Genomic DNA, 22,922 nt, shown 5'->3' on the forward strand with positions numbered 1-22,922 from the left:
TAAACTCAAATTGTTCCATAATTAAACTTAAATGATTATGAAATAAGTATCTGGTGATAGATTTACAAATCTGTCATACAGGAAAGCTGAGTAGAATGACTTATCAGAAGATTATTTATTTTACTGGTTTAAATTCCAATTACTCAGAAACCATCTGACTCTTGCTCTTGGTTTTAACTTCCTTTTTCACAGCTAAATTACATTACGTTGAATTTTATCTCTTTTATACCTAGCTTTTGGTAGTTGGAAAAGAGCCAAAAAACGAAAAGAAATGAAATGATGAATGGTGCATACTTTGATAATCCTAACTTGCAGTTAATTTGAAAATATATGTTTCTTCCATTTGGCTCTTATTGTCATTTTTTGCTTGTATTCTTGGAAAGCTGATGCATTGAGTGGCCCTGATAACTAATTTTCTTGAATTTGTGAAGTGAAGACTTTTTTGTCTTGCTTTTTTGGTGTGTGTGTATAAGTTTATTGAAGGATATTTTGGAATTAAGTTGTCCTGTTAGCCTTAGAGAAGTCACCCTGAGTCCCAGTTGAGATTGGATAGTAGGTTAGGCACTACAAGACATTTCACACTTGAATCGAATGACCTGTCTTCTCTTTGTGTACCTAGCAGTAAACATCTTCAAGAGGGTTGTGATAGTTTGGTTTGCTGTTAACTGCGTGAACTCCCTTCTAACTGGACAGAGTTCCTACCATTCCTGAGAGAGGTAGTTAGCTACACGGCGAGAGTGATGATTTTCTGCATATGGTTGTATTAGCTTGTGCACTGATCATGATCCAATAAACTGGTCAGAGTGGCAGGGTGATTTCACTCCAAGCAAAGGACTTGAGCCACACAGCTTTTGGCAGGAAACTGAATTACATAGACATTTTGAGCCTAATGGACCGCTTCAGTCCATCTAGTATAAGGAGCATTTCTCTTCTGTTTATTGTCTCTGATCTTTATATTTTTATTCTTTTTGGCAGGAGGAAAGGTGATATGTGCTTGTCATGAAACATTATAACATTATAGAAACATATACTATGGATGGGGGCTTCCCTCATAGCTCAGGTGGTAAAGAATCCACCTGCAATGCAGGAGACTCCAGTTTGATTCCTGGATTGGGAAGATCCACTGGAGAAGGGATAGGCAACCCACTCCAGTATTCTTGGGCTCTCCTTGTGGTTCAGCTGGTAAAGAATCTGCCCGCAGTACGGGAGACCTGGGTTTGATCCCTGGGTTGGGAAGATTCCCTGGAGAACGGAAAGGCTACTCACTCTAATATTCTGGCCTGGAGAATTCCATGGACTATATATAGTCCATGGGATTGCAAAGAGTCAGACATGACTGAATGACTTTCACTTCACTTCAGTTCATATTATGGAAAGTGAGATTCTTCAGTAATCTCACTGCATAAGATAATGATTAACATGCAGTATATATTCTTCTAGATTTTTCTGTGCATATGTTCAGAATCTCTCACCAAGTGGGTAAAAACCAGATTGCCAGCATTCTGGAATTTGAGAGATCGGGGATGGGAGGTTGTCTTAGCATTCAGTGTTTATGTTCACTCAGTCCATTTGTTTTTAATAGTACAACTTAAGTTCCCAGCCCAGAGACCTGCGCTTCTATCTTTTCACAGAATAACTTCTCCACAACCCTTTACCAAATTTAGGAGGGACCAGTCCTTAGAAGGCTGAGTGGAGAAGGGAATTTAAAGATTTGCCTACTTCTTAAATTCATTTTTTCACGTGACTCCTTATTATGGATCCCACCTCTACTTCTAGAGGTTCCTGATACAGCCAGTTTTGAGTTTGGGGGGATTTTTTTGTATATTTGGTATTGTTTCTTTATCTTCTCCTTTTTTTGCTTATAACTCAGTTTTTTGGTTCTTGAGACCTAAATCCTTTCCCACTAGTTCTCTGGCTTTTCTGTTTCTATTAGGTTGGTGCAAGTGTAATTGCAGTTTTGGACCATGAGTTTTAAATCCTTACAACTAGGCTCAAACACATCTTTATTAATCGAAATCGGAACCATTACAACCAACAGATTTCTGCCAAATGAGAAATAAGTTTGTTTATTCCTATAGTGTAAAAATCTGTGCTTTGGGCTTCGATGAACTCTTGGAAAGCATTTTCTTCCTCCTGATGGTTGTGGAGGCATTTTCCCTGCAAAAACTTGTCAAGATGCTTGAAGAGGTGGTAGTTGATTGGCAAGAGGTCAGGTGAATATGGTCGGAGAAGGCAATGGCACCCCACTCCAGTACTCTTGCCTGGAGAATCCCAGGGACGGGGGAACCTGGTGGGCTGTAGTCCATGGGGTCGCACAGAGTCGGACACGACTGAAGCGACTTAGCAGCAGCAGCAGGTGAATATGGTGGATGAGGCAAAATGTGGTGGTCCAGTTCATTCACCTTTTGAAGCATTTGTTGTGAGATGTGTAGTTGGGCATTGTCATGGAGAAGAATTGGGCCCTTTTTGTTGACCAGTGCGGGCTGCAGGTGTTGCAGTTTTCAGTGCATCTCATTGGTTTGCTGAGCATACTTCTCAGATGTAATGGTTTTTGCTGGGGTTCAGAAGGGATTGTCCCAACCCAGGGATCAAACCAGTCTCTTAACGTCTCCTTCATTGGCAGGCGGATTCTTTACCACTAGCACCACCTGGGAAGCCCCAAGAAAGCTGCCGTGGATCAGATCGGCAGCAGACCACTGGTGACTGTGACCTTTTTTTGTTGTAAGTTTAGCTTTGGGAAGTGCTTTGGAGCTTCTCAGTTCAGACACTGAGCTGGTTGTCATATAAAATCCATTTTTCGTTGCACATCACAATTTGATCGAGAAATGATTCATTGTTGCATAGAATAAGAGAAGACGACCCTTCAAAATGACAATTTTTTAAATTTTTGGTCAGCTCATGAAGCACCCACTTATCAAGCTGCTTCTTTGTTCCAATTTGCTTCAAATGCCAAGCAATCATAGAATAGATGACATTGAGTTCTTTGGCAACTTCTGTAGTTGTAAGAGGATCAATCAGCTTTGATGATGACTGTCAATTGGTTGTTGTCAACTTCTGATGGCCGGCCACTAGAGTCCTTTTCTTCAAGGCTCTTGTCTCCTTCGCAGAACTTCTTGAACCACCACTGCACTGTCCATTCAGTTGCAGTTCCTGGGCCACATGCATTGTTGATGTCATGAGTTGTCTTCATTGCTTTATGATCCATTTTGAACTCAAGAAAATCGCTTGAATTTGCTTTTTGTCTAACATCATTTCCATAGTCTCAAATAAATATAAAATAAACAGCAAGTAATGTCATTAGGAAAAAATGAAACCAAGAAATGAGCATTAAAACAATGTATAACATAACTTCATTTATTTAAAAATGTATCCCAATATCAGATGGTAAAGAATCTGCCTGCAATGCAGAAAACTCAGGTTTATTCCTGGGTCCAGAAGATTCCCTGGAGAAGGGAATGGCTACCAATCCAGTATTCTTGCCTGGAAAATTCTATGGACAGAGGAGCCTGGTGGGCTACATCCGTGGGGTCACAAAGGGTTGTTGGATATGACTAAACAACTAACATTTTCACTTTTTTTTCCTTTCCAATATCAAATGACAAATGGCAACAATGCAAACCTGCAATAGCTTTTGCACCAACCTGAAGTGAAGTGAAAGTCGCTCAGTCGTGTCCAACTCTTTGCAACCCCACAGACTGTACAGTCTATGGGATTCTCCAGGCCAGAATACTGGAGTGGGTGGCCTATTCCTTCTCCAGGGGATCTTCCTGACCCAGGAATCGAACCAGTGTCTCCTGCATTGCAGGCAGATTCTTTACCAGCTGAGCTATCAGGGATACAATTTTATTAAAGTCATCTCTCTTTTTCCGTATCTTTGTAGGTTTATTACTTCTAAAAATATTCCTTTTCTATTGTTTTATTGAGATTTCAGGAGGGAGTGAAAGTAGATATGTATGTTCAACCTGCCATCTTTATCTGAAAGTGAGTGATGTCATTGCCTTGAAATCTCTGATGATGAAGAATAACATTCATTACCTAGTGTTGCTGTAACAAAGTACCACAAACTGGGTGGCTTAAATTTATTCTCTTACAGTGATGAAGGCCAGAAGTCCACAATCAAGATATCAGTAGGGTTGGTTCCTTCTGGAGGCTCTGAGGGAGAAATCGATTCCTTAGCTCCCTGCTGCCTTCTGGTAGTTGCCAGCAAGCCCTTGGTGTTCCTTGACTTGCAGATACATTGCTCCAGCCTCCATCTCTGTCTTCATGTAATGTTCTCCCTTGTGGATATCTGTGTCTTCACATGGCCTTATAAGGACATCAGTTGGATTTAGAGCCACCTTAATCCAGTATGACTTCATCTTAACTTGATAACGTCTATGAAGACCCTCACCCCACTCCAGTACTCTTGCCTGGAAAATCCCATGGACGGAGGAGCCTGGTAGGCTGCAGTCCATGGGGTCGCGAAGAGTCAGATACAACTGAGCGACTTCACTTTCACTTTTCACTTTCATGCATTGGAGAAGGAAATGGCAGCCCACTCCAGTGTTCTTGCCTGGAGAATCCCAGGGACAGGGGAGCCTGGTGGGCTCCCGTCTATGGGGTCGCACAGAGTCGGACACGACTGAAGTGACTTAGCAGCAGCATGATGACTCTATTTCCAAATAAGGTCATGTTCACATGTGTTGGGCCTTAGGTCTTCAAAATCTCTTTCAGAGGCACATAATGCAACTCACAACAAATCAGAAAATTTCATTACTGGAATGATCCATCTGTGAGAAGCTGAGAAATGACTATATATAGTTTTTCCTATCGTTGAAGGCTTTAACGGTTCCAGTGTTTTCCAAAATGTGTGTTACAGGATGTTTATATGAATTTTGAGAAAGGAGTTATGCAGTTATCTAAACTTGGGGGTTGCTGGTTAAAATCAAATGAATTTTGTTATTTTAGATCTCAGAACTTTTAATATGCCAGCATGGACTGTGAATCTTTAAAAATGGGCTCTAGTATATAGCATTTCCCAAACATATGTAACCTTGTAGTTTTTTTAAATCATCTTTTTTTGTTTGTTTTTTATAACCTGACTTTTAAAAAAAGTTTTCTTTATTTAATTTTTTGATGTTCTGGGTCTTCATTGCTGCGTGGGCTTTTCTCTAGTTGCAGAAAGCGGAGGCTACTCTCCAGTTGCAGGACACGGGCTTCTCATTGCAGTGGCTTCTTTTGTTGTGGAGCATGGGCTCTAGGGTGCGCAGGCTTCAGCAATGAGCCCAGTAGTTGCAGCTGCCAGGCTCTAGAGCACAGGCTCAGTAGGTGTGGTGCATAGGCTTAGTTGCTCCGAGCCAGGTGGGATCTTCCCAGATCAGGGACTGAACCTGTGTGTTCTGCATTAGCATGCGGATTCTTTACCACTGAACCACCAGGGAAGCCCTTAAGTCATCTTCTGTTCTATAAAGAGAATTCGGGGCAATGTTGTTACTTAAAAATACCTGTTCTGTCATCTTTGCATTTGAAGGATAGCACTTTATTACTTTAGTACAGAGAGATTGGAAGCATAGCTGAAAATCTGTGAAGCAGTCAGGATGATTGTTCTCCCTGCACGTGTTCACCCCAGGTGATCTGTTTCCAACAATTTGTTGATAGGATACTCGTTAAAACTAAGAAAGGATGTTAGAGGATACTGAGATGTGCAGTGGAGAAGCATCGTGGACACACTGTGAGGCGCGCAGCTCGTGGTTTGTTTCTTGTAAATGTTCTAGCTCCTCACCGATCTCTAGTGCCAGCCTGCCAGCAGCTTCCCAATCCCCGTCCCAGTGGCAAGTCACCCACTCCTTTAGGTCAGAACTAGTGTATGCCTGTGAAGAACACTAAGTTTAAAAATGCTTTTTGTTAAATCAAAAATTGTTAAATTTTTGTTAAAGGAATTTTCCATTTAACTAAATCGAAATAGCCTCATGTAGTAATAGCTAGTAGCTACTGTATTGGGCTTCCCAGGTGGCGCTAGTGATAAAAAGCTAGCAGGAGACTTAAGCCGCTGGATTTGATCCCTGGGTTGAGAAGATCCTCTGGAGGAGGGCACAGCAGCCCACTCCAGGATTCTTGCCTGGAGAATCCCATGGACAGCGGAGCCTGGCGGGCTACAGTCCATACGGTTGCAAAGAGTTGGACACAACTGAGTGACTTAGCATGCATGCACGCACAGCTACTGTATTGGACAGCACACATTTGGAGAATGGTATTGCATCTTACTCTAGATCTAGATTCTCAACCTTTTTTCCCTGTCAGAAGAATACATATTTCTTGAGGTATAGATACATTTCCATTGGTTCTTACGGCAGTGATTCTTAGATTCTTAACTATGGGGTCACATCACTCTGGGGAAAAAAGCCTCCAGGTGGTTGTGATATTCCTCACCCTCTTAGGGGCCTGTTTCCTCACCTACTCTTTCCCTGAAGAATTATTGTTCTAGGTGTTCTAATGTTCTGATTTAGAACTCTGAGTACAGAAAATTCTTACCTGATAGTTTGGTAAAGAGTAAATTTACTAAAGACTGAATTGGTTAAAAGAAAGACCAAAAATGTTAATTGAATCTTATACTGGAATATGACTTATTGGCATGAGATACTCTGGTTATTAGCCACAGTTTGCAGTCTTCCTGTGATTTTTTTCTATCAGGAATAGTAATATCCAAGAGGCAGCCCTGGTATTTAATATGGGTAAAAGGAATTGCTGTTTGGTTCTCCTCTCTAAGAAGTTATTCTGCCCCTGAACAGTTGGAGCCTCCAGTACTTCTTTGGTGCTTTTTGTTAGTTGTTGTTCAGTCACTAAGTCGTGGCCAGCTCTTTGTGACCCCATGGACTGCGGCGTGCCAGGCTTCCCTGTCCTTCACTATCTCCCAAAGTTTGCTCAGATTCATGTCTATTGAGTTGGTGATGCCATCTAACCATCTTATCCTCTGCTGCCTTCTTCTCCTTTTGCCTTCAATCTTCACCAGCATCAGGGTCTTTTCCAGTGAGTCAGCTCTTTGCCTCAGGTGACTAGAGTATTGGAGCTTCAGCTTCAGCCCTTCCAATGAATATTCAGGACTGATTTCCTTTCGGATTGACTGGTTTGATTTCCTTGCAATCCTAGGGACCCTCAAGAGTCTTCTCCAGCACCACAATTTGAAAGCATCAGTTCTTCAGCATTCAGTCTTCTTTTGGCCCAACTCTCACATCCATACTTGACTACTGGAAAAACTATAGCTTTGACTATACGGACCTTTGTCGACGAAGTGATATTTTTGCTTTTTAATACACTGTCTAGGTTTGTTACAGCTTTTATTGCAAGGAGCAAGCATCTTGTAATTTCACAGCTGCAGTCGTCGTCTGCAATGACTTTGGAGCCCAAGAAAATCTGTCACGGTTTCCACTTTACCCCCTTCTATTTGCCATGAAATGGTGGGACCTGTAGGGAAAGAGCAAATTAGCCAAGAAAGCGGTGGTCAAGCCCTCTGCCCCATGGACTCTCCTGCCCACCCCCACAACGTTCTGTAAATACATGGTTACGTAACAGCTGAGATCACTTGTAAGAGCTCTGCGCATGCACGTCACAAAGTACCGGCTTGGCCACAGGCCACTTTTGTTCTGTAAACATATATAAGCCCCACCTGAAACGCCGTTGTGTCCACATTATGGCGTGTTGTGGCTGAGTTACGGTGTGTCCGCTGGGTCAACTGTGAGCGACCACAGCATGTCTGCTGCTGCCATGGCTGCCGTGCCAGTCAGGAGAGAATAAACATGGCTGCAGTTCCTACGGCTCCTTGAGTTTTCTTGCAGCTTCCCGGCTCATGCCTCAGCGAACAGTGAGATACGGCAAGACAGGACCTGATGCCAGGATCTTAGTTTTTTGAATATTCAGTTTTAATCAGCCTTTTCACTCCTCTTTCACCCTCATCAAGAGGCTCTTTAGTTTCTCTTCACTTCCTGCCATTAGAGTGGTATCATCTGCATATCTGAGGTTGTTGATATTTCTCCCGGCAATCTTGCTTGATTCTAGCTTGTGAGTCATCCAGGCCAGCATTCTGCATGATGTACTCTGCAAAGAAGTTAAATAAGCAGGGTGACAATATACAGCCTTCACGTACTCCTTTCTCAATTTTGAACTGGTCAGTTGTTCCATGTCCTGTTCTAACTGTTGCTTCTTGGCCCAAATATTAGTTTCTCAGGAGACAGCTAAGGTGGTCTAATAGTCCTGTGTCTTTTAAGAATTTTCCACCATTAGTTGTGATTCACACAGTCAAGGGCTTTAGTGTAGTCAGTGAAGCAGAAGTAGATGTTTTTCAGGAATTCCCTTGCTTTCTCTATGATCTCTATGATGGTCATTAGTGACCATCTTTTAAATATTCTGTATCTATCAACAGTGATTTCAGGCTCCCATATGATTCTTTAGATAAAATCCATTTAATTGCTTCATTTGTGATACTTCTTTGTGTTCTGTTTCTTGCAGTTGCTGCTGCAGGAAGCATTTATGGTGGTTTGGCCCTCAAGAAGCTCCTTAAAGGTAAAGAATTATACCCAGCTTCCACAAGATTAAGTCTCTTCCAGTCAATAAATTTGGTATTTTCTGAAACAAACAATATGTACTGAAAGATAGGGTTGTCAGATACAGCAAATAAAACTATGACTCCCACTTAAATTGGAATTTCAGATAAACAGTGAATACCTTTTTAGTATACAAATGTTTTATGCAATAGTTTATCCTGTAGTTTATCTAGAATCCTACTGAAAGATAATCTATAAAATTGTATAGATACAGGAAAAAAATTGTCTAGGCCTAAGGCAAGATACCTAGGTCACTGTTCTCTGAATACTTTCCATACAACCTCAAGCAAAGTTTTCCCAGATGTGAAATACAATCTTTAGTAAAGTATTTGTTTCCATCTATCTCAGAGAAATAGTATATGGAAAATGCTTTTACTGTAAATCATTTTGGCCAGTTTTAACACTGTTTTACACATGTCAAAGTTGGTATGGTTTAGGCATTTTCAGTGACCTTGATTTTAGAAGTTTTTTTTCCTTTGACTTGAGAATAATCTACAACCAAAGGACATGCATTAGTTTAAGGAGACCAGAATGATTTGAGAACCACTGTGCTTTCCTTTTTATCTTTTATGGCTGTGTGGTTTGTAACTATTATCCAATGGGCCTGTCTTTTCCTAATGAGTGCTAAATTTACAACTTTTACAAAATAATTTTTTAAAAGAAACTTTTCCCAGTTAAATCTGAAGTATAAGTAGATTGTAGTGTTTTTTTAAGCTTATGTTGTCATTCTTTAAGAAAATATGCCATGTATTAAATATAGAAACAACCCAAAAGCTACATTAGAAGGATATAATGTTATAAAATAAATGTTTGTGAAATGTATAACCATTGGACTTTTTAAAATGGAATGGTTTCTTAATGCTTTTTAAGATACAGTCAATTTAAAATTTTAATTTATACCTAGATTTCCAGCAATTCCATTGCCTAAAACCAAAGTACCTGCCTTTATCTTGGTCATATCAAAGAAAAAAAAATACCATATGTATTTTTTGCAACTCACAGTATGAAAGACTAAAGACATAAACATATAGGAAACAGTTCCGCCTTTTGAAACTTCTTTTTTGAAGTAATTTTTAGTTTAATCATGGGGATTTAAAAGTGTTTGCTTATTAATTTAAGGGTCATCAGGTGTATTCCCATTTGCCTTTGAAATTTTCTTGGCCCTCTGAATCTACTGATGTTTTCCAGCTGTCTGTATCCTTCAGCTTTTTGCTCTGTGGTTTTGTTTATATTCTGCTTGGTGTGCACACATTTAAAAGCAGTAATTATTAAGGACATGTAATAAAACAAAAAATAAATTGAGACTTTTGTTCTTCACTCTGTAGGAGATATTCTGTGGGAGCTTGGGTAGAATTTTCTCCCTGTGGTGACAATCAAAATGATGATTTCTTGAGTATTTACTGTTTACTTAGCTTTGTGCTTGACATAGAGAGGTTACACTGGTAAAATGATATATTTGGTTTCTCCCCTTAATCCCACATTTAAGATATCTTAATTATTTAATTATACTGCCTCCCAAAGCCAATGCCTGGAAGAGAGAGAGAATTGGCTTACTGTCCTGGAGAGTTTGCTGCAATTCTAAGACTTTTAGGAAATCTGAATTCAACTTTAAGAATCATGAATTGACTGCCTCAAAATCATCCAGTCCATTTATCGATCTTTTAGTTCTCTGCTTTTTTGGATTATGCCATTGAGATGATGCAAAGAGTAGAAAGATCATTCGTAATGCTGCTGCTCCATTTAAGTGTGTGAAAGTGCTTTGAAAGAAATGACAATTCATAAAAATAAAAGAGAATATGTCATTAACACCAGGGAGGAGAAAGACTATTTCCTGCAACATAAACCTGTATGGCACAATGAGTGGTTAGATCATACATAATGTATGGTCTTTGACTAATCTTTGACTAATATTTGTGAAAGTGCTTTGAAAAAAGTGAAGAGCCATCTAAGTACAAGGAAGTGGTTAACACTAGAGAGAAGGTGTTGAATATAGTTTATGGAATAACCGTCTGTTTATTATGCTAGTACAAACTTTAGACAGTTTGTGTCTTTTTGACTTAATTTGTTATTTTAACAAATTTTGTGCACATTTATTTAAACTATTTTCATATCCTTGTGATAAAGTTCAGGTGGCTAACATTTGTATAAAGAGGAAGTACTACACATCAAGTACACAATAAAAGTTGAGTCATTTGCTCCTTGTCAGTCACACTTAGTGGCCAACTTTAGCCCGTCTTCTCTCCAGGTATTAGGCCTCATAATATTAGCTTCCACTTGATAATGCTGTTTATTCTTACTAATTAGTAACAAAAATAATTCAGTAAAGCTCACAAAGGAAATTGTCTAAGATTAAGATTTGAATCCCTTAGCTCTCTGGTTTATGTACCATTAATTATGCTTTTATTACTATTGTTATTTAGCATTCCTATAACATTAGCAAACTGCTTTAAATTGGTCCTTTCGCAAATCTTTTCATTATTAATTAACTTCATCAGTATGTCTCTGGTGGCTGATGGATTAACCATCAAATTTCCTGGTGATAAAGAATCACATACCTGTACAAAATTAATAGTATGCTTCTGAATTCCATTTGTTAGCTGTTAAATCCTTTTCATTGCTCAGATGATTTCTTTCCGTGTCCAAAATAAGGACTCCCCTCTCTCTAGGGGAACTTTTCCTCTGGCTCTTGAATACTTCAGATCAATTCCTATACAAACAGGCTCATATTTCTGGGTGTTTTCTTTATGCTGGATTAATAAACAACAGATGAGATGATTAGATAGCATCACTGACTCAATGGACATGAATTTGAGCAAGCTCCAGGAGATAGTGGAAGACAGAGGAGCCTGATGTGCTGCAATCTACGGGGTTGTGAAGAGTCGGACACAGCTTAGTGACTGAACAACAGCAACAGCAATAAACCAAGATACTCTCCCTGGTTCCCTACATCTCTAATAGTTTACGTTCTTTTAAAATTTTCTTTCTTCTCTGTCCCTAATGATCTGTCTGTACTTCTGTCCAGTAAACCTTTATTGAATCTCGGCCTTGCCATGAGGACAAGTGAAAATAAATATTGTGCGGTAAGTACTATGTAGTGCTTCTTTGGTGACACAGAGGGCATTTCCTAAAGTTCAGTCACCAATATGCCTTTCTTCCCTTCATTATTATTCATCATTAGTCTACGTTTACTTCAGATATCTTCTACTTTTAAGGCTTTAACTGTCATTTCTGTGTTGACGAGGCTTATTTTTTCTCCCTCTCTAATGTGTTTCCAACTTTGATTGTCAATTAAATTATTCCATTTGAGGGTTCCTCTGAAATATCATATGCAGCGTATCTAAAACAGGGTTCATTTTCTTTCACTTGCTGTGTAATCTCCATTGATGTTAGTATCTCCAGTGATACTAACATTTTCATGATTCTCCAGGCTGAAAATTTTCAGCTTTTTGTTTTTGAGGGGAGGGGGAGGCTTCTCCTTTTCTTTTGTCCATTATCTAACATAATTGAATTTTGGTTAATTCTGCTTTTATAGTATAGCATTATTTATTAAATTATATATTAATTTAAACATAGCTTTTTGTCCCTCCCTTGTGCTGTTTTGTGCCCAATTGCTCAGTCAGTGTCTTTGGGATCCTTTGGACTGTAGCTTGACAGGCTCCTCTGTCCATGGGATTTTTCAGGAAAGAATACTGGAGTGGGTAGCCATTTCCTCTTCCAGGGGATCTTCCTGACCCAGGGATCAAACCCGCATCTCCTGTGTCTTCTGCATTGTAGGCAGATTCTTTACTGCTGAGCCATCAGGGAAGCCCCATGTTCCTCTTTTAATGACTCCCAGTTGCTTATTAAAATAAAACACCTCAGACTCTATTTGAGGTTCTCTGTCAATTAGAATAATCTTCTGTACTTTGAAGGATGATGCTCATTAAGATAAATTCTTATGTGTTTAAAAATTCATATCCTTTCATATCAATATATGTACTACTATTCTTCATAGTTATCCATTTATGTAGAAATCATTTACATATTCCTTTATGAGTATACTTATCCATGTATGTAGAATTAATTCTATCATAAATATCTATTTTGTGAAACATGATAGTTTTAACTCATTCTTGCCCAGATCTAGAAACTACTTCCTAACATGTCCTTAGTGAAGAAGAAGGAAAAGAAAGGTAGAAGAAAATGATGAGATGGAGGAATATGAAAAAAAGGCATATAAAAAGTTCTTTATTTCACTGTCTCTTCTAAGCATATTATTTTTACTTGTTTTTTAATCTTATTTTAAATATTTCATCACTCTCATGTTTATTGACATAATTTAGCTTTTTGCTAAAATATAGTTTGACCAGTTATTTAAAAAAAAAGTTCATATATTTTTCCCAAGTAAGAAAATTTACAGCTTTTTTTTTTTCCCCTTCAAAAGACTAGATAGGAATACCAGCTCTTGGAAGCAGGGAAGATGACTTTGCTGTTGATGTATGGTTATAAGGTTATGATAGTTCAGCTTTTGCCTCTTTCCTGCATTCCACCATTTGGGCATCAGGGAGAAGACTTCAGTTTTGTCTTCTTTTGTTAATTTGTTGGGAATGGAGGTGAGGAGTTGTGCTTTTCATACATTAGGGATGCTGATGTGTCCAGGCTTGCTCAATGTTGAGTGAGAAACTCACAGTGGTGAACTCTTAAATGTCTGGCTTAATATATATTTTTAAAATCAAAGGTTCCCATATTCAAAAATTTAAAGTCTATTATAATTTTATATCTTACAAGATATATAATTTTATATCTTATAACAGCTCTAAATATCACTACTTATCTAACACTTTTTCTCCCACATATGTGTTCTGTAGACATGACCTCATTCTCGAGAGACAGGTCAGACATAAGTTGTCACCATTTCTATTTCAGAGATAAGGAAACTGCGACTTACCTCAGTCTCTGATATTAAGTTTAGAAGTCAGGGAAGGGTTTGTGGACTTAGGTCATTGTTTATCCTGTGAGTCCACACTTAATCTTCAAGTTTTTGATACATTCTAAATAGTCTCTTGATGCTAAATTTGTATAACACATGGCAAGATTTTATAAAGAGAAGATTGAAGATCAAAAGAAGTTAGAATAAATGAATTTCTCTTGTTTCTTTAATATTTAAATATGCCCTTTAATTGGCTTGAGGAAGTTCTCTTTTAGTCCTAGCTTGCTGAGTTTTTATTAGGAGTGGATGTGGGCCTTTATCAAATATTTGTATGCATTTATTGAGAAGATCATATGATTTTTCTTCTAGAGTGTTGATATGCTGAATTACGTTGATTTTCAAATGTTAAACCAACTTTGCATTTCTGGGATACATCCCAGTTGGCCATGATGCATTATGTATCCTTTTTATGTATTGTTGGATTTGATTTGCTGACATTTTAAAAATAATTTTTCCATCTGTGTTCATAAGAGATACTTGTAGTCTTCTTGTAATGACTTTGTCTTAATTTGGTATCAGAGTAATAATGACTTCATGGAGTCAGTTGAGATTTATTCTCTGGTCTTCAATTGTCTAGAAGAATTTGTGTGGAAAGTATTATTTCTTCTTTAAATATTTGGTGCAATTCATCAAATGAAGCTATCTGAGCTTGATTTTTCCTTTGTGGGAAACATTTTAACTACAAATTCAATTTCTTAGATAATTCCAGGTCTATGGAGGTTATTTATTTATTTTGAGTCAGTGTGGGTAGTGTTTACCTTTCAAGGAATTTGCTCATTTCATCTAAGTTGTTATATTTATTGGCATAAAATTGTTCATGATATACCCTTATTATCCTTCTATCCTTCTAACACTTGTAGAATATCACCTTTCTTACTTCTGGTGTTGGTATTTTATTTTTGTTCTCTCTCTTCCTTGCTTTCTCTTTCCTTAGCCAGTCTGGCTAGAACCGTATTCTTTCTGTTGTGCTCTATTTCATTGATTTTCACTCTGATCTTTTATTCTTTCCTTTCTTCTGCTTGTTTTGGATTTCTTTTGCTTTTCTGTTGCTAGTTTTTTAAAGTGGAAGCTATAATCATTGATTTGAGATAATTGCTTTTTACACTGAAGTCATGATACTCCAAAGTTCAAAGTTTAAATAGTTCCAAAGTTTTAAAATTGTATTTTTTATTATTATTATGATTAATTTGGAGTTTTAATTTATGATACAAGTTAAGAATCTAATTTAAATCTTTTCCTTTCCCCAATAATTTGTGTTATTTTTCTGTCATAAACCAGGGCTCTGTGTATGCTTGGATTTGTTTCTGGGTGTTCTAGTGTTTATGTCTGTCCCTAGGGAGAAATATCAATAACCTCAGATATGCAGATGACACCACCCTTATGGCAGAAAGTGAAGAGGAACTAAAAAGCCTCTTGATGAAAGTTAAAGTGGAGAGTGAAAAAGCTGGCTTAAAGCTCAACATTCAGAAAACGAAGACCATGGCATCTGGTCCCATCACTTCATGGCAAATAGATGGGGAAACAGTGTCAGACTTTAATTTTTTGGGCTCCAAAATCACTGCAGATGGTGACTGCAGCCATGAAATTAAAAGACGCTTACTCCTTGAAAGAAAAGTTATGACCAACCTAGATAGCACATTCAAAAGCAGAGACATTACTTTGCCAACAAATGTCCGTCTAGTCAAGGCTATGGTTTTTCCAGTGGTCATGTATGGATGTGAGAGTTGGACTGTGAAGAAGGCTGAGCGCCGAAGAATTGATGCATTTGAACTGTGGTGTTGGAGAAGACTCTTGAGAGTCCCTTGGACTGCAAGGAGATCCAACCAGTCCATTCTGAAGGAGATCAACCCTGGGATTTCTTTGGAGGGAATGATGCTGAAGCTGAAACTCCAGTACTTTGGCCACCTCATGCGAAGAGTTGACTCATTGGAAAATACTCTGATGCTGGGAGGGATTGAGGGCAGGAGGAGAAGGGGACGACAGAGGATGAGATGGCTGGATGGCATCACGGACTCGATGGACACGAGTCTGAGTGAAGTCCGGGAGTTGGTGATGGACAGGGAGGCCTGGCGTGCTGCGATTCATGGGGTCACAAAGAGTCAGACACGACTGAGTGACTGAACTGACTGACTGACTGACTGCTATATGTTAGGTATTTCATCTTATTTTTCAAATTAATTGATATTATTTATAGTATTCCTTTTTTATTTAAAAATATTTGTACTCATCTCTTTGGGGTTTTTATCTTGGTTTTTGTGGTTTTTTTGCCTTCTCTTTCTCTTGATGGTGGTAATATAACACTGCTGCTGCTGCTGTTAAGTCGCTTCAGTCATGTCCGACTCTGTGCAACCCCATAGACGGCAGCCTACCAGGCTCCCCCGTCCCTGGGATTCTCCATACAAGAACTCTGGAGTGGGTTGCCATGTCCTTCTCCGATACATGAAAGTGAAAAGTGAAAGTGAAGTCGCTCAGTCGTGTCCGACTCTCAGTGACCCCATGGACTGCAGCCCACCAGGCTCCTCCGTCCATGGGATTTTCCAGGCAAGAGTACTGGGGTGGGGTGCCATTGCCTACTCCGAATATTAACACTAATAGCAAATATTTCAAGACCTGTTCAAAGTCACAAATCTAGTAAGTGACTGAGTGGGATATATGAGCCTAGACAGACTGGGTCCAGAGGCTTTGTCTTAGGCACTGTTCCGTAGTATTTTGGTCTATTTTACAGTACTGTTTTGCTAGAAGTTTGACTACTATATTAGCTTTTCAGATAATCAACTCTGTTTATGCTCAACAAATGAATAGATATTAATTTCTCTTTTCCTTTGACAACTTCTCACTTCATTCTCATACCACTTGAAATCTACAGCTTGGGTCATATTTGGTGGTTGAGTTTTCAAGGTTATGTGAAGAGGCACGTGTAAGCTTGGAAGAATGATCATGTTTTCCTCCCGTTTTCAGTCTGCATCTTTTTGTTTGGAGTAGTGTGAGGCTTAGGTGCATATTCCTTTGCTAGGGACTTGAGTGAGCACATCCTTGTTGACTCATTTGCTTGTTGGTGAGCCAACAGGTTATGCTGCGACAGCTCTTCATCTCTGCTTTTTGAGGGAGTTAATGAAGATTTGACACTATTTCTGAAAGTTTGCTGATTCTCTGTTAAAATGTCCTGCTTTCTATTTCCTTCTTTAAAGCATGTCCGGAATTATTTCCCAATGTGGAAATAATTAGCCAATTTAACTAATGACAAGCCACAGAGCCAACCAAAGAAGTTTTCATCTTTTGGCTTAATTCACCTCATTTCTTTAAAATGTTTGGTATTACTACTTTGTTCACTGGTTAAAGGCAATAAAACCAAATAGTTACTCGTCTGCTGAGTCTCTTGGGAAATAATGATAAACAACCAAATCTTAACTTTTGCCATCATCAGAGAAATTATTTTTAAGTGGAACTTTTTGTTACAGAGCAACATAGCCCATTTTAGAAAATTAGGGGAAAATAGGGAAAAGGTAAAAACTTCTCATAAACTTCCATCGCATGCATTTTTAATACAGCTGTCATCACAATACATACACAATTTTGTCCTACTACTTTTTTCCACTTAACATGTAAGCATTTTTCATGTTATGACAGTCTCTTAGTAATTATTTTTAGTGGATAAGTTGTCCATAAGAAGATAAATCATAAATTAATTAACCATTTTATACTTTTAAGCTTTTAGGCTTGTTCTTTCTTTTTTACCATTATTATGAATATCTGTATATTGTCGTGATTAAGAACTGATACTGTATGTCCTTGAGCGAGTTATTTGATCTTCGAAAGTACCTACCTCATAAAGCTGTTTTGAGGATTACATAAGATAATATACATAATGCATGTAACATAGTGATTATTCTGAGTACATAGTTTTCAATAAGTGATAATTAATGTTAATGTCCCTGGGATAAGCATCTTAATGCATACAGCTTTTTGCTTAATTGAAAAATTTAGCTTTAATTTCCCAAAGTAGATTTAACTTGACCAAAGTCTATATTTTTATGGCTCTTGAAATGGCTTTTAAAAGGGTTGCATCATAATAGCATTTGTAAATGAGATACTGGGCTTTCCCAGTATCTCAGTAGTAAAGAATCTGCCTGTAATGCAGGAGACGTGGGTTTGATCCCTGGGTCAGGAAGATTTCCTAGAGAAGGAACTGGCTACCCACTCCAGTATTCTTTCCTGGGAAATTCCATGGACAGAAGAGCTTGGTGGGTTACAGTTCATAGGGTCACAAAAGAGTCTAACACAACTTAGCAATTAAACAGCAGCAATATGAGATATTAACTTCCTGTACTTTGCTAGCATTAGGAATTGCAATGACTTAAAACTATTTTAGCCAGTTTACTAGTTAATGAACAAGTATATAGTTTTTGTAAAATATTTATTTGGCTGTGCCACATCTTAGTTGAGGCATGCAGGATCTTTTAGTTGGGGCATGTGGGATGTAGTTCCCTGACCAGGGATCGAACACAGGCCCCCTGCATTGGGAGCATAGAGTCTTAACTACTGGACCATCAGAGAAATCCCTATAGTTTTAATTTGTATATTTTTTGAAACTTTTTATGTGTTTACTATCTATTCTTTCTTTTTTTCTGAACTTTTCCCATATTTTTAGGGAAAAACTTGTAGTCTAAAATAAATTCAGTCATTGCCTGTGTGCTATGGTTTGAATGTTTGTGTCCCCCTTAAATTCCTTTGTTGAAATCCTAATGGCCAATGTGATGGTATTAGGAGATGCGACCTATGGGAGTAGCTTAAGTTATGAGAGTGGAGCCCTCACAAATGGGATTAGTGCACTTAGAAAAAAGACTTGATAGAATTCCCTAGGTTCTTCTGCCATATAAGAATACAATGAGAAGTCTGCAATCCAAAAAAGAGAGCCCAGAACCTGGCCATGCTGGCACTATGATCTTGGACTTCCAGACTCCAGAACTGTGAGAAATAAATTTTTGTTGTTTATAAGCCATTCAGTCTGTAGTATTTCATTATAGCAGCACAAATGGAATAAGATACTGTGTAAGTTGTATTTTTAGGCTTGACACCATACTGTACAAATCATTCAGATTCACTGTTTTATTGCCATTTTGCACAGTTGGCTATGGAATAATAGAGCTAATGTAATGACTTCCTAAATCTCATTTTCTTCTAATACTTTACTGATATATGAATATCACTGTGGATGTTCTTGAAGAATCGGAATATTATCTAAAAATGTCCTTTAAATCAGCGGTCCCCAGCCTTTTTGGCACCAGGGACTGGTTTCATGAAGGACAGTTTTTCCATGGACCAGGGGAGGGGAGATGGTTTCAGGATGATTCACATGCATTACATTTATTATGTACTTTATTTCTCTTATTATTATATCAGCACCACCTCAGATCATCAGACATTAGATCCTCGAGGTTGGGGACCCCTGCTTTAAACAACAGCTATTTGTTTGATGATGTTCTTTTCCAAATGAAAATTGTCTATACATATATACTGAATGTCTCTCTACATAATATTCATAGAATTTAATTCACTCTAAATAGGCATATATATAGTGATTAAAAACAAAAGCTTTAGACTCAGCCAGCCCTATTCTTAAATCTCAACTTTTACACACTATTTAAAATAGTTCTGTTTGTAATAGCATCAAAATACATGAAACACATAGGGATAGATTTAACATTAAAAATAAAGGATCTCTGCTGATAACTGTAAAACATTGCTAAGAGAAATTAAACAGTATTTGGAGAAATATATCATGTTTATAGATTGGAAAGTTCAGTATTGCTAAGATGTCAGGCAAAGGAGAAAGGGAAAGATATACCCAGTTGAATGCAGAGTTCCAAAGAATAGCAAGGAGAGATAAAACCTTCTGCCACAAGTGAACAATGCGAAGAAATAGAGGAAAACAATAGAATGGTAAAGACTAGAGATCTCTTCATGAAAATTAAAGCTACCAAGGGAACATTTCATGCAAAGATATGCACAATAAAGGACAGAAACACTAAGGACCTAACCGAACCAGAAGAGATTAAGAAGAGGTGGCAAGAATACACAAAACTGTACAAAAAAGGCCTTAATGACTTGGTCAACTACAATAGTGTGGCCGCTTACCTGGAGCCAGACATCCTGGAGTGTGAAGTCAAGTGGGCCTTACTACAAACAAAGCTAATGAAGGTGATGGAATTCCAGCTGAGCCATTTCAGATCCAAAAAGATGATGCTCTTAAAACTGCTCTCAATATGCTAGTGAATTTGGAAAACTCAGCAGGGGCCACAGGACTGGAAAAGGTCAGTTTTCATTTCAATCCCAAAGAAGAGCAGTGCCAAAGAATGTTCAGACTACCATACTGTTGTGCTCATTTCACATGCTAGCAAAATACTGCTCAAAATCCTTCAGGGTAGGCTTCAACAGTACATGAATTGAGAACTTCCAGATGTAGAAACTGGATTTAGAAAAGGCAGAGGAAGCAGAAATTAAATTGTCAGCATCCGTTGGATCATAGAAAAAGCAAGAGAATTCCAGAAAAACATTTGCTTCATTGACTATGCTAAAGCCTTTGTGTGGATCTCAACAAACTGGAAAATTCTTAAAGAGCTGGAAGTGCCAGACCACCTTACTTGCCTTCTGAGAAACCTGTATTTGGGTCAAGAAGCAACAGTTAGAAACGGATGTGAAACACTGGACTGGTTCAAAACTGGAAAGAATATGTCAAGGCTGTATACTGTCACTCTGCTTATTTAACTTATATGCAGAGTACATCATGCATAATGCCAGACTGGATGAATCACAAGTGGGAATCAAGATTGCCAAGGGAAATATCAATAACCTCAGATATACAGATGCCACCACACTTATGGCAAAGCAAAGAGAAATTAAAGAGCTTCTTGATGAAGGTGAAAGAGGAGAATGAAAAAACTGGCTTAAAACTCAACATTCAAAAAATTAAAATCATGGCATCTGGTCCCATCACTTCATGGAAAATGGAAAAAATGGAAATGGTGACTTGGGGAAAAAATGGAAACAGTGACAGATTTTATTTTCTTGGGCTCCAAAAATCAGTGCAGATGGTGCCTGCAGCCATGAAATTAAAAGATGCTTGCTCCTTGGAAGACAAATTATGACAAACCTAGACAGGGTATTAAAAAGCAGAGAAATCACTTTGCTGACAAATGTCTGTTCAAAGCTATGGGTTTTCCAGTAGTCATGCACAGATGTGGAGAAGGAAATGGCACCCCACTCCAGTACTCTTGCCCGGAAAATCCCATGGACGGAGGAGCCTGGTAGGCTACAGTCTCTGGGGTCGTGAAGAGTCAGACACGACTGAGCAACTTCACTTTCACTTTTCACTTTCATGCATTGGAGAAGGAAATGGCAACCCACTCCAGTATTCTTGCCTAGAGAATCCCAGGGACAGAGGAGTGTGGTGGACTGCCTTCTATGGGGTCGCACAGAGTCGGACACGACTGAAGCGACTTAGCAGCAGCAGCAGCAGCAGCATGCATAGATGTAAGAGTTGGACCATAAAGAAGGCTGCGCACTGAAGAATTGATGCTTTTGAACTGTGGTGCTGGAGAAGACTCTTGAGAATCTCTTGCACAGCAAGGAGATCAAACCAGTCCATTCTAAAGGAAATCAACCTTGAATGTGCTTTAGAAGGACTGATGTTGAAGCTGAAGCTCCAGTACTTTGGCCACCTGATGTGAAGAGCCAACTCATTGGAAAAGACCCTCATGCAGGGCTTCCCAGGTGGCTCAGTGGGTAAATAATCTGCCTGCCAATGCAGGACACATAAGAGACAGGGGTACAATCCCTGGGTCCCGAAGATCCCCTGGAAAAGGAAATGGCAACCCATTCCAGTATTCTTGCCTGGAGAATTCCATGGACAAAGGAGCCTGTTGGTCTGCATTCCACGGGGTCACAAAGAGTCAGACACAGCTGAGCGACCAACAACAACTGATGCTGGAAAAGACTGAAGGCAGGAGGAGAAGGGGTGACAGAGTATGAGATGGCTGGATGGCATCATCAACTCAGTGGAAATGAGTTTGAGCAAACTCCAGATCGCGAAGGGCAGGGAAGCCTAATGTGCTGCAGTCCATGGGATCACAAAGAATCGGACACAACTGAGCGACTGAACAATAACAACTGGTGGCTCAGATAGTAAAGAATCCACCTGCAGTGTGGAAGACCCAGGTTCGATCCCTGGATCAGGTAGATCCCCTGGATAAGGGAATGGCTACCTACTCCAGTATTCTTGCCTGGAGAAGTCCATGGACACAGGAGCCTGGCAGGCTACATAGTCCATGGGGTCGTGAAGAGTCAGATGTGACTGGGTGACTAACAGTTAGTGTAAATAGAATTTTTATATGCCCTGGGAAGGCAAAAAATTTGTGTGACTCACTTATTGAGATTTTTTTTAATTGACATTTTCTGAAACCAAACTTGCAAAATATCCAAAGGTAATTCATTTCTTTTTATATCTGGTGGGCTGCCATCTATGGGGTCACACAGAGTCGGACAGGACTGAAGTGACTTAGCAGCAGCAGCAGCAGCATTCCATTACATGTATACACTCATCCATTCTGTTGGCATTTGGATTTTTCCAGTTTTTGTCTATTTTTAATAAAGCTGCTATGAACAGCTGTTGTAAATCTTGTTTTGGACACATACTTTCATTTCTCTTGGGTAAATACCTGGAAATGAAATTGATGGGTCATGGCATAGGTATGACCTATGTCATGGGTTTCTTATGACAGTTTCGTAAGAAGCTGTCAGTTTTCCAAAGTGGTTGTACCATTTTATACTCCCACCAGCATTATATCAGAGTTCTGATTGTTCTATATCTTTGCTAACTAACATCTGGTGTTTTTTAATTTTAGCTATTCTGATGGATTGTGAATTTAATTTACATTCTCTGGTGACTGATGATATTAAGCACTTCTTCATGTGCTTAATGGCCACTCAGATATCTTCTTTTGTGAAGTATCTATTCAAGTCCTTGCCCCCCTAAGAAAAAAATAGCTGTATTGAAATCTAATTCATGTTTCATACAATTTATTCATTTAAAATACACAATTCAGTGGTTTGGGGGTATATTATTAGTTTTTAAGTTGTGGCAAAATACACATCTGACATAAAATTTGCCACTTTAACTATCTTAAAGTATACAATTCAGCGCCACTAATTATACTCACAAGGTTGTACAACCAATACCATTATTTCTAAAACTCTTCATCATTCCAAACGGAAACTCTGCAACTATTCTCTAGTAACTTCTAATCTACTTTCTGTTGCTGTGAACTTGCCTAGTCTAGATAGTTCATATTTGTAGAATCATATAATATTTGTCCTTTATA

At 38.6% G+C, this 22,922-nt stretch overlaps 1 protein-coding gene across 1 annotated transcript in view; it reads left to right on the forward strand.

The window, feature by feature from the left end:
• The window catches only part of CUNH11orf80 (chromosome unknown C11orf80 homolog), an 88,743-nt gene that overhangs the window by 2,807 nt on the left and 63,014 nt on the right, over positions 1 to 22,922 (forward strand). The window contains exon 3 of the mRNA XM_040255207.1: positions 8,482 to 8,535. Within this exon, the coding sequence (XP_040111141.1) occupies positions 8,482 to 8,535 (54 nt within the window). The remainder of the gene's footprint in view (positions 1 to 8,481; positions 8,536 to 22,922) is intronic.

The sequence above is a fragment of the Oryx dammah genome, unplaced genomic scaffold (genome assembly GCF_014754425.2).
Source record: "Oryx dammah isolate SB20612 unplaced genomic scaffold, SCBI_Odam_1.1 HiC_scaffold_15, whole genome shotgun sequence".
NCBI lineage: Eukaryota > Metazoa > Chordata > Mammalia > Artiodactyla > Bovidae > Oryx > Oryx dammah.